Source organism: Chenopodium album, chromosome 4, assembly GCF_948465745.1.
Source record: "Chenopodium album chromosome 4, dcCheAlbu1.1, whole genome shotgun sequence".
Classification (NCBI taxonomy): domain Eukaryota; kingdom Viridiplantae; phylum Streptophyta; class Magnoliopsida; order Caryophyllales; family Amaranthaceae; genus Chenopodium; species Chenopodium album.
The window spans coordinates 4,317,655-4,330,084 of NC_137837.1; the positions used below are offsets into that span (position 1 = coordinate 4,317,655).

Below are 12,430 nucleotides of genomic sequence, written 5' to 3' on the forward strand. Positions count from 1 at the left end.
TACCACTGAGAATTTTTGATAATACAAGTCTACCAAAGAGAATTTCCCAAAAAAAAAAAAAACCTTAAACCCTAAATTTAAGGGTTTTAGAAAATTAGTGTCTCTGAAGTGATATTACGAGGTTTCTTGAACCAAAATCCAGCAATCCCACATTTTAGGGATTACCATTTTCATAAATGATGCATTCTCTAACCAGAAGATTGTTGCACATAAATTTTTACAACAAAGTATGTTTCTTGCGCTTCAACCCTTCTATGATTTCAGATTATGCTTGTTTTTGCTTCATTGTTAAATGTAAATTTGTTTGGTATTTTTTTTTTTTTTTCAAATAATGACAAATTAATAAAATTCCCAGTATAGATACTTGTTCATTACTATAATTCTGAAGCTCCAATCTTTCTGGGTTTATATAAACTACTTAATTCTTTTTATATTGATTTGATTTTTCCGTTTCCTGCAGTTAGTTGAGTGCTCAATTTTTGTTTTCTACTGTTGTTCAATCATATTCAATTATGATTATTTTGTGATTGTTTCCATCATTCAATTCTGTTATTTGAAGTGCAGGAATCAGTTTCTATTGTGTTACATAATGTCAATGTCAATGTAAATGTAATCATCACTTTGTCTTTCTATCTGGATTATTAGAGTTCAGTTTTACACAATTGCAGCTAAGTAGTAGAAATCGCAATTTGACCTTGGAATTGGACTGAATTGTTGTGGAAACGATATGAACCTGTTGATCGAGAAATTACTTATGATTTACGAAGTACTCCGTCATAATTATAGAAATGGACCAAATGACAGTTTTCTACATTTAGATTCTGAGTGTAAATCCAAATTTGGTTATTATACAAGCATAATTTTCATAGGAGAAGTTGGTTATTACATCAAAATCCAAAATTTAATAAGTCAGTGATTCCTCTATCTCAAATATGCTGTTGCGTGTTGTGTATTTTGGTTTTCTAGGCAAATGGATGCCGGGCATATTGTTCAACAAAGATCTTCGATGCGGGTCAGCCAACCGCAGCTTCTCATCCTGAGGTATTGCTTTTTTGACTCTCAATTTGTCCTGTTCAAGGGGAAAAAGCAATTGATAATTTTCTTTATATCGTTGTAGTTGCTGAAAGAAGGGGAGATGACTCCTGGTATAACTTGTGATGAATATATCTCCAGACGAAAGAAATTGTTAGAGCTTCTCCCCGAGAAGAGTATTGCCATCATTGCAGCTGCCCCGGTGAAGATGATGACTGATGTTGTGCCTTACCCATTTCGGCAAGATGCTGACTATCTGTATATCACTGGCTGTCAGCAACCCGGTGGCATAGCTGTTTTAGGTCATGATATCGGTTTGTGTATGTTCATGCCAGAGCCAACACTTCATGTATGTACAACAGACCTCCAACATGTAATCTAGTAATTTCTGCAATCCTAATCAAAAGAATGGGGAGTTAAGGTTCTAAAAGTGACAGCGTTATCATGATTTTGTTATGTATTTCCGATACGTTGATTTCGTTACCTCGTGAAAATATTTTCTGTTTGATCCTAGGATGTCACTTGGGAAGGGAATACCGCTGGCGTGAATGAGGCACAGGAGATATTCAAGGCTGATCAGGCAAAACCCATTAGCGAACTTCAACAGGTATTTTGTCAAACTTTTTGTGGCATTTACCTTAAATCTTTTCGTGCTGCTCATCTTCATTAGCAGTAACCTGGATCTAAATTTTCTCTCTTCCCTTCAAATTTGATTTGTGGGTGTTGTATTAGGAGACGTTAAAGGGGGGACACTGGGATGGATTGCTGTTTGTTTGACATGTTACTTATTGGATTACACTAGTGAGAAGCTAGAGGTACTTACTTCAAAGGCAAAATACATGTAGCATAAGAGAAGTTTCTACATTGGTTCCTTATAGCTGTAATTTTCATAATAAATCCTTCATCCATTGACCCACATACGCATGCAGATGCTATCAGGATTTTTAGGAAGATCTTCTGAAGTATTTCATAATGTGAAAACTGCTACAAGAACTTACACAGACTCGGAGTTTTTTCTAAAGACAGTTGTTGAAGGCAAAGTGAAAGATCTTTCTAAATACACTCATGAGTTGCGTTGGCTCAAATCACCAGCTGAAGTTGAGTTGATGAGAAAGGCTGCTTCAATTGCTTGTCAGGTAATCTCTCTCTCGCTTGCAAGTTTTCTGTACCTGTTTATACAGGAAAAATCTTTCTAGAAGTGGTGCTACTGCAGGGATGACGATGCTGCTGCCTATGAGCCTGTGAAACTACGTGGTTTCTGTTTGTATTTGCTACCATGTCTTCTCTAGATTTATGGCTTGCTCTGCTTTTTCCTCAAATTCTGGATTATCAGGATTGCTTGTATCTTCTGAGAAGCTGAAAAGTTCTAATCGAGACCAAGATTTTGTAATTTATGTCATGTTGATTCTGTCTTTCCCACTGTGTTTCTTCTCTTGCATTTTTTTGGCAATCAATCAAACTGTTGAGAAAGTATTTCAAAAACCACTAAACTAGTATCTATCTCATAGTCATATTTCACAATATGCTTCCGCCTTCTATGATTGATTAGTTTTAATATCATTTGGTAGTAAATGATGTGACTATCTTTGCTAATGGTCTGAAATCAATGCCATTTTTGTTTCATACATAGGCTCAGTTGCAGACTGTGTTTCATTCAAAGATATATCCACATGAAGGTATGTTGGCTGCAAAGGTGGAATATGAATGCAAAATGAGAGGTGCCCAAAGAATGGCGTAAGCTTTTCCTCCCTTTTGAACATGCTTAGGCAGTCAGGCATAAGGCGGTTGTGACTCTTGTATTGTCATATTTTCACATGAAATGTTCTGATTTCATCCCCTCCCCCCTGAAGAAAAGGGAAAAAAACTGGAGAAAAAAATTGCACATTCACCCCCCCCCCCCCTCTTTTGTTATATTTATACATATATTTTACTATGAACCTTATGCATTTCAGTTCAGTTCTGATTTTTAGCCTAACCATTTTACCTTTATCAAGGAAGATGTCAATAGTGATAATCAAGGTTGACTTATTGGTCATTAAAATGTGTGTACTTGTCTAGTAATTGGGATGATACCAAAGATTAATATTGTTTTATAGATTCTCCTGGTGTAGTAGCCATTACCTTGCAATTTGTGCTATTAAATGTACGTACTACATAGTATTAAAATCTTGTTGGCTGATGTGCCGAATTCCTACATTCTAAATTTCTAATATGCTGAATTTTGGCCCTCAGCTATGCACTGAAGATTTTTGGAATTTTGGAGTGATTTCTGTTTCGTTTACTGTTACCAGATTCAACCCTGTTGTGGGTGGTGGTCCTAATGGCAGCGTGGTACATTATTCTCGAAATGATCGTAAAGTGAGTTCATCTTGTTACTTATCCATTTAAAAATTAAGCATATTTTGCATCCTATGAAGCAATATATTTTTTGCAGGTTAATGATGGGGAACTTGTACTTATGGATATTGGATGTGAGTTTCATGGCTATGTTAGTGATATGACTCGCACATGGCCTCCCTTTGGTAGATTTTCACCTGCTCATGTATGTAATCTGTTTCATCTTAATGTATTGGGAGCTTTGTTTTGAAAGTTTTCTCCATCTCATGTATAAATAAATATTTATCAGTCTGTCTGTATGGATGCTTACCCCTATGTTGTTGAGAATAGGTGTTAGGCATTTATTTTTGTGAAGTAAAGAGGCTTTAAGACTAGTTTAAAGCAGCATTGGAGTGATTGACTCTACTTATGTTTTGGTCCTCCAAGACTTCTATTCTAAGATATTTTATGCAATTTTTCTTTCTAAATCTTTTAGTTGTATCCTTCTTTTTTTTCATTTCTTATCTGCCTTGTAAAATGATTCACCAAGATGCCATGGTAAACCATTAGTTTATCCTTTTTATTTTACTTTTGTAAGTCTCCAATGCTTTTATATTCTGGAAAGTGGAATATTATCTCAAGTATATTGCTGTAATCTCAGATGATGACATTTTTCGCATAATTGCAGATTGAGCTTTATGAGCTTATTTTGGAGACGAATAAAGAATGTATAAAGCTCTGCAAACCTGGCATAAGCATACGTCAAATACATGAGCAATCGGTATGTGCTGTGTGGTGTTTATTTTCTATTTGCCTGTTATTTCAGGATTGAAATTTGTGTGTTTGCTAATCTTGGCACTCTTAACGATGTTTGTCAGATATATGATATTCTCACAAGCAGATACAATACCCAGATTATCTTTTTGTTTTTGAGGAGGGAGTATGAGTATATATGCTATTCATTCTGAAATATTTTATACTATAAACACTGTATTTTATTTGATAATTACCCTATATTCGGCAATTGATCAACTTCTTTGACCAAATGTAGCTCCATCTTTATTGTCAAGTCACAAGCTAGTAGAACATCTGAAGAATGTATGCCAGCGGTTTGATTACCCTGCTTTATCCCAAGCTACCTTGTCATGTTGCTTTGAGACAAGTTAGACAGCTATAGTTATTTGACTATACCTCATAATTCCATGTACATTCGCATCATCACATGGTTATTAATCAAGTCTCTTATTGTGAAATAAGCGTCTCAGTTTTTATCTTGGAGTTTGTGAATTCTCTACCTTTTCTGAATAGAGATGCTCCACTTAAAGTTTGCGTTGTTAATGTTTCTACTAGGCAGCTTTTTCAAGTCCACCACAATAAAGCGTGAGACATATTTCTGAGGAAAAGGAGTATGATATACATATCTGCATTAGTACTTTCATGCTATCTGATTTTTAAAGTAGTATAATAATATAATTAGGTATTTTTGTTATGCAAATGTAGAGGACATTCTGTACGTATATATTAACAAGCAGTTACTTATCTCTTTAATCTCTTTCCAATATGCCATTATTAAGAGTTCCATCTGTTGACTTGGTAATGACACTTTTGATGTATGTTAACTATCTCTGTACTCTGTATAATTGCAGGTTCAGAAACTTTACAAAGGACTGAAAGATATCGGAGTGCTGAAAAATAGAGCGAGCAGTAGCCGAACATACCATCAGCTCAATCCAACTAATATAGGTATCTCTGGCTACTCTTATTACACGTAGTGGACTGTGACTTATGACAAGGTAGATCTTGTACTGGCAAGTGTAAACATATGTTCCACATAGGAACCTTCTGACTTCTTACCACTTGCTTCTGATCTGTGTAGGACACTATCTAGGGATGGATGTACATGATTGTTCTACAATCAGCACTGATCGTCCTCTGCAACCAGGGGCTGTAAGTTGTAGACTATTTTTTAACCTTGATTTTTCTATCTTTGATTTTCTTTCCCCTCCCCACATCACTTACAAGAAAGCAGCCCTGTAATTTTGCCCAGGCTGTGTTTTATGGTGCATTTTGTCCTTTGTTTGTGACATGAGATGGGGCTTGGTCTGTTGAATGGAATGCACTGGAGATGTCTTGTTTTTTGTTTGCTATAATTCATGTATTTGGTTTTTTTCTCCAGATCATAACTATTGAGCCAGGTGTATATATTCCATCTTCCTTCAGTGTTCCTGAGAGGTATTTCCCTCCATTCCTTATTATGTAATTACAAAACCAAGTTTCTTATTCCATATTATTTGTCACATTAAAATAGTTATGCAGTCTTTATTGTTACTTTAAAAATAAAAAACCCGATGAAGTATTACTAGTTAGTTAACTAATGTATGTGTCCATCTGTGTGCACGACCATGTGTCACTTGTAAAGGTATGGATGGAGTATTAGGGTGCATCTGTTTATGTCTTGATTTTGTTACTTGTATGATTAAATGTTGTTAGCAGATGAGGCAGTCAATAAATTAGTTGTTGCTTATTGCAATGCCATTTAGAATTACTGTAATTTTTATTCATTAAGGTCTTAAGTAAGGAAAAGCTATGGAATGCAGAGGTCTGTTTGTGATTGCCATGACCTAGATTATTCTTAAGATTTAAGATGAGATCCATATCTATTGCTGATGTATTTATGATCTGTTGTGGCCCTGGGTCTACTGGAAATGTGGAGCTGCTGGCTATTTGGGCAGGATGTTAGTGTTTTTGTAATTTCCTCAATTAAGCAGTGTATTTGGGCGTGAGGATTAACTATTAAGTGGGAAGGGATGGAAGAATGATATAATATTTCATTCATTTGATATGGATCAGGGGTAGGGAATTTTGAGGGAGGTGGGGAGGATCCAATTCCTTCTTTGATAGAAGGACTCGGCTGTCATATTTGTGATTTGTGGTTATTATTAAATTGTGATCTTTGTGGTCTGACTTATAGAGTCTTTTGTTAGTCTTTTACTGAACTTGTTTATATTCTATATTTGACCAGATTTATAGACATCTAAGATGTTGATTTGAGAACAACTACTACGAGTTGAGTCGACTATGTCTTGGTAGGGTATATGTATATTTTCCATCTCACCAGAAGTCCTTGAGACTGATTTCCAATTGTCATAAAGTTAATGAGAAAAAAAAAATGGAATTGAGCTTCATAAAGCTCTGTATCACTTCTCCTGTGTAAACCTCGTAGTACATGAATATTTCTTGGCAGTGGTCATATGACCCAAATTTTTCAAAGCTTTTTTTGATCAACTAAACTAGTGCCCTCATGGATGTTTCTGCCAATGCCAAGGTTGTGATTAATTAGTTGTATTTGTATATTATGCAGGTATCAAGGTGTTGGGATAAGGATTGAGGATGAAATCCTTATAACTGACAGTGGTTACGAGGTATTGGCTAATGTCGATTTGTTGTTGTAATTTGTCACCTACATAGAGTTTGGCCTATTTTGTTGATGTTTTGTTGGATGTCATCAACTCTGACTTCCACTTAAGCATCTTTTGTACATTTTTCTTAGTACTTTACTGCCTTTACTCTAAGCAGCATTCTGCTAAAGCATCTTATGGTCTTGAAAACAGGTCCTTACTGGGTCGATGCCTAAAGAAATAAGTCACCTCGAATCCATGTTAAACGACTACTCCCCACAAACAGAAGCAGGTTGCATACGGACTGCAGCTTCAAGTTAGAGTGTTGGAGGTCCCAATAAAAATACTCCTAACTCAGACAGAAGCAAATGTATTACAAATATTCTTTGGATCCTTGTAGTTTGATATCTCATGTAAACGTCAAAAAATTCCGATACTCATATATGTGGCCTATTGGCTGATAAGTTGTAATGGCTTATGGAACTATAGATGAAAGAGTATGTGAAAAAGGAAAATATACCTGTCAAATTTTGCTAGAGTATAATATTTCTTGATTTTTTCGGACTTGATATGTGCCTAGGGAAACTTTGCTCAGGTCTAATGGCTGCTTGTAAACACGACCTCTCAACACATTAAGTGAAACATAATTCTTTTCACGAGAGTAATTCCTAATGCAATTAGTATTACGCCTACTGCCTACGTGCACAAGTGTTTTCACTGCTGAGTAGTTTACCATAAGGGTTGGGAAGGTGGTGGTAGCATTGAAATAGCTACTCTCTACCAAAATAGCTCATATATTTAATCCATCACCATTTAATTGCAAGCCTTCTGGAAGAAGGGTTTAGATGAAGGTCATAATGATGTTATCGTACACTTGCAATCTCTTTACTTTGTTATTATTGGATTCTCTGTACTGCTAATAAATAAGAATTGACATATACGAAGTATTTTCCATTTTTTTTTTCGTCTCCGTATATGAAAAGTAATGACTAATCTACGAATATATGCCAAAATCACATGTCAATCGGTATTATTAACGTTTGAGTTGGTTTTTCTTAGTCTTCAATGCTTCACATACTATACTAGGCTTTAGGGCTTTAGGTGGGCTGCTAACAACTTCCACCTACAATTGCATCACTAGTCATTACATTTATAAATGTTTTTCCCCCTGAATTTCTTTCAAAAAATAAATTTGTTATCTAATTATTTCTTCACATGTATATGCTGAATTAGTGTAAAAACTACACTCTTTTTTTCTTTTCTTTTTTTTTTTTTGCCTTTTTATTAGGAACATTAGAAGAATCTCGAAAAACTACTTATTCGATTACACTTTACATCAATTTATTGTATACATAAGAAAGTAACATTGAATTTTATTACCTTGACCCAAAAAGTCAACTTGGCCAATATGTAATGGTACAGATGTACTTTTAGTATTTATTTAGAACAAGTAAAAAAGGACAGTGTAAGAAGAACTAAGGTGCATAAACATTGCTAGTCATTTATTTATCAATTATTAATATCATATGCCTATTTTATAAATATCGAAATTTTACAATAAATATTTTCAACAGACAACAGCCTCTATTTATGCCACGCGGAATAAGAAAATTCTGTTCAAAATTTTCTTCCTTCAACCCTAATGCAGCTGTGTTGTTAACCAAATTATTTGTTTTGATGCATCAAGTATTAAAATAGTCAATAAAATGTTGTTAATCTAATAATTAGAGAATGGAAATAGCCTGATTGGAGGACTCGCCTTTCTTAGGCTTTGATAATAGAAGATAAACAACTTGCTCAAAGATTATTGGGTGATCCGGGATCACCATGTTATCGGTGATTCTAACTAATATGGATAATACGTATTTCATTACCAACCATTGTTATAGTAATCGATTAAATTTCTTCATATGATCATATACTAATATGGTCTTTAAAATATCTTCTCTATCTAATTTAGCTATAAATATATGATCATAAAATAATTCGGTCTATTCATTACTTACAAGTTGTATACAAGTCAACATCCATAATTTTTTTTTTGTTCCTTTTAGTTTAACCAAATGATGCTTTTTGTTGGGTTTTCCTTTGAGACTTCCTTCTTATAGTTCTTGTAACCACTTCTCCAAAGATTATTTAATGAACCTATTACAGAAATAAATAGAACATGTTAGCCACTTAATAATAATCAAACTAACAAAATTACACAACTTTTTCAAAGACCTAATTTATGTGTTTTTTTACCAAGTTAACTTGCAGTGAAAGAGACATTTTATAGAGCTTTAAGTTCACAGCAAGTAATGCAATTAATTGTCTTTTTAAAAAAAAAAGTAATGCAATTAATTCATTTTTTCATGCCTGATTTTCTGCATTAAAAATGCAGGACAACAATCAAATACGAGATGTCCAAATGTGTAGTCTTGTCACGACATTATATTTATAAGATGTTACCCACCAAAAATATTTGAATTAGGAACAACTTTCCATTTCCTTCAATGAATTTAATTTGTGTACCACGTCAAAAAATTAAACGTACACACCACCTTGCAAGTGTCTATAACTATTCCGCTAGCTCTAGAAAACTCCTCAATAAATAAGGTTGTGGTTGTAGGTAGAAAATTTATGAAAAAAATCACACGACGTTTGACATAGTTAAAATTTCTACATTAAGGCATAGTTCGAACAAATCTAATTCTACTCAAGTCTTATAGTAAACTGGTCTAGTAGTCATGTGATCATCAACACGACGATAAGCAATGACTCATAAAGGGCCAGACTAAATCGACCATAACGAGGCGAACTACGGCCACCTTGAGTTGATCGACCTTAGAGTTATAGCAAAACTATACATGTCCTTACAACGAAGTAAATGAAAGCTCACGAGTTAGTTAAACAAACTTCTACCGACATAATTCCAACAACAACAAAAAGAGCATTATAAGTTTATAACAAAGACAAATCTTCAACCAAAAAAAAAAAAGGCATTAAAACAAAGACAAAAATCTTCAAAAAAAAAAAAAAAGGGGATAAATCCTTCACACACAGGAGAAGAGTGAGGTGAACCAAAAGACGAAGAAAACATTTAATGATCTCAGTAATTATTAATTTCAATGTACCAACTACTTAAAAATTCCAAGTGGTATACCCTTGTAAATATAATAAAATTCAAAGGGTAAAATCGTAGTCATTTCCCTATATATTAACAAACCCCTTTCATTTTCCTTCACTTCACCATTTCATACTACAACACCACAAAAAACTTCATCATATTCTCTGAAAAAAAACCTTCAAACACAAAAACAACCTCAAGAAGAAGAAAAGCAAAAAAACATCATGTCTTTGATAACAGACGAGATTCGGGCCAAGGCGACGGAGTTATACCACGGAAACGACGTCTGCTTGGCCCAATCCAAGAGACTTCTAAGAGAAGTGGGCCTGCCCAATGGGCTTCTCCCTCTACAAGATGTGGAGGAATGTGGGTATATTGAAGAAACAGGCTTTGTTTGGCTAAAACACAAGAAAGAAATCAAGCACAAATTTGAGAAGATTGGGAAGTTAGTAAGTTATGCTAATGAAGTTACTGCTTATGTTGAGCCTTGTAAGATTAAGAAGCTTACTGGAGTTAAGGCTAAGGAGTTGTTTCTTTGGGTGACTATATCTGAGATCACTGTCGACAGCCCCGAAAGCGAGAAGATTGTGTTCAGGAACCCTACAGGTATATCCAAGGTGTTCCCGACTGATGCTTTCGTTGTCGAGGAGAAGGAGGAGGCTACCAAGGTGTTGAGGAAGGATGCCGAGGATGAGAAGGAGGCGGTGAAAGTTGCTGATGTTACTACTGCTGCGACTGCGACTGATGCATCAGTCGCAGTCGGAAAGGTGGCTAATGGGGTGGATGTGAAAGTTGCTAGTGTTGTGAAGGAAGTGTAGGAAAGGGAAACTAGCTAGGAAAGTATTGTCTAAATCATAAGGATTTTAGTGTTTTAACAATGTTATTATCTTTGTGTTTTTTTTTTAGAGAGAGTTGAGAATTCTATGCTAAAGAATTAAAGATGTCTTTTAAAATAAGAATATTATGGACTGATGTACTAGAATGGTTGTTGCTCACTCTTTTTATTTGTCAAATCAATTCTATGTTATCTTTTGGAATATAATCTGTCACTTTAGACATTATGTATGAACAATCAAACATCTGTTTTTGGGGTCTTGGATTTTAGGATTTGAGTATTCTAATATTATGAGTTTGATCTCTAATTCGATTTGGTTATTATGTAGTTAAAATGTTTTAAAACATTTTATCACTTGGATGATTAAGACAAATGAATGAGATTAAATATACATAAATAGAAATGTTTGGGATTAATTAAGATGGTCAAATGTGGAAATTTAAATGTAAGTTGGTATAAACTCAACTAATCAAGAAGAAATGAGAAGTGAGAACGAAAGTGCTGATGCAAATAGCACCATAAAAAACGGAATAAGAATTTTTCTTTTTTTTTTTTTTTTTTTTTTGAAATTGTTTGTATACATAGACATTATGGATTCCAGATTGAATGCTGTAATAAAAGCTACTTAGCGTAAAAATTGGCCGTTTATTTACTATACTATCTTCGTTCACTTTTAATCTTAACGTCAAAAATGTACTACTCCGTATTTTTAAGAAGAAATAGAGAGATTTAAAATCTGCAGAGTCATGGAATAGGAAGATAGAAAGAACCATTGGTTAAATAACTTAAGGTTGCAATTAATTAATGAATAAAGTATGTAACCCTTCAAAAACAGAATGCATTTTTGGTTTAATTTGGATCAAAACACACAATATAAGTATACTCGCATACATCCCAACAAATTTTGTAAAACCTATAATGGCTATAAACTTTGCTCGTCTAATAAATATAATTAACACACATGAAACAGATACGTGTCGCGGTGTGGCAAACAGGCTCATGAGTCATGACTCAGGCCACACCATGACATTACCTAGTATACATACGTACAACAAAGATAAGCAAATGTGTTTTTCAAATTTGCTTCAATAATATAACATAATGTTAACGTGGTTTGATTTTAGCATACCAATCAATAAATAGCCAACCACCCTACCATTTAAGCAAGCGAGCTACTGAGAAACAATGGAAGACTCGATCTCATAGAGTTCAATTCTCGTTCTCATGCTATCACTCTAGATAAATCATTAAATTTTACGACGAAACAAGATCATTCTAGAGACATTTTATTTAATTTCTTTAGCATTAAGTATCAAAAGAAATACAAGTAAAAGACAATGATACCATTTACAAAAATCACATACTTATTTTGTCTCTAAATGATAGAAAATATTAGCAATAGTATATTTAGTAAGGTGCCTTAACTATCCAACAGAAATAGCATCACGTTACCCTCAACTGTTTTGGGTAATTGATCATAAATATAGACAAGTTATAAAAATAAAAAAAGAAGTATGAGACAAAGATGGGCTATCATCTAAAGTTATTGCACCCATAAACTGCAACTAGCCAACTACCAAGGTGCACATGTAAATGAATTTTACTCTCAAATTCTTCCTAACCTTCTTTCTTGTGACTCGATATCAAAACCAATATTGTCCGACGTAAAAGATTGAATGAACTAGTTATACGATTTACTTCAAACAGATAAATATAATTATATGAATACTTCATTTCTTT

General features: G+C 34.1%; 2 protein-coding genes across 3 annotated transcripts; both read left to right on the forward strand.

The window, feature by feature from the left end:
• Nucleotides 1-25: 25 nt before the first annotated feature.
• LOC145626392 (intermediate cleaving peptidase 55, mitochondrial-like) lies at nt 26-7,315 on the forward strand. 2 transcript variants are annotated; one of them, XM_081678820.1, is made up of 14 exons: nt 26-227; nt 967-1,041; nt 1,118-1,381; nt 1,547-1,639; nt 1,962-2,168; nt 2,663-2,766; nt 3,324-3,390; nt 3,467-3,574; nt 4,037-4,129; nt 4,995-5,091; nt 5,225-5,295; nt 5,525-5,580; nt 6,710-6,770; nt 6,960-7,315. In XM_081678820.1, exons 1-14 carry the CDS (start codon nt 177-179, stop codon nt 7,065-7,067), a joined length of 1,455 nt encoding a protein of 484 aa, XP_081534946.1. In that variant the 5' UTR covers nt 26-176; the 3' UTR covers nt 7,068-7,315. The 2 variants fall into 2 exon arrangements, 1 of the variants encoding a protein (XP_081534946.1); XR_014110996.1 differs by lacking the exons at nt 6,710-6,770; nt 6,960-7,315 and having other exon boundaries at nt 4,995-5,141; nt 5,525-5,584.
• A 2,670-nt stretch (nt 7,316-9,985) lies between these two features.
• Nucleotides 9,986-10,950, forward strand: LOC145628628 (uncharacterized). Its single transcript, XM_081680977.1, has one exon. The coding sequence runs from the start codon at nt 10,080-10,082 to the stop codon at nt 10,671-10,673; it is 594 nt and encodes a 197-aa protein (XP_081537103.1). The 5' UTR covers nt 9,986-10,079; the 3' UTR covers nt 10,674-10,950.
• Nucleotides 10,951-12,430: the final 1,480 nt, after the last annotated feature.

Bases quoted from the DNA above. Each gene is read 5' to 3' on its own strand.
- LOC145628628 (XM_081680977.1), top strand. From the start codon at position 10,080: ATGTCTTTGATAACAGACGAGATTCGGGCCAAGGCGACGGAGTTATAC.
- LOC145626392 (XM_081678820.1), top strand. From the start codon at position 177: ATGATGCATTCTCTAACCAGAAGATTGTTGCACATAAATTTTTACAAC. The intron at 4,130-4,994 runs GTATGTGCTGTG...GTATAATTGCAG, and splicing joins GTCAAATACATGAGCAATCG to GTTCAGAAACTTTACAAAGG. The intron at 5,092-5,224 runs GTATCTCTGGCT...TGATCTGTGTAG, and splicing joins GCTCAATCCAACTAATATAG to GACACTATCTAGGGATGGAT.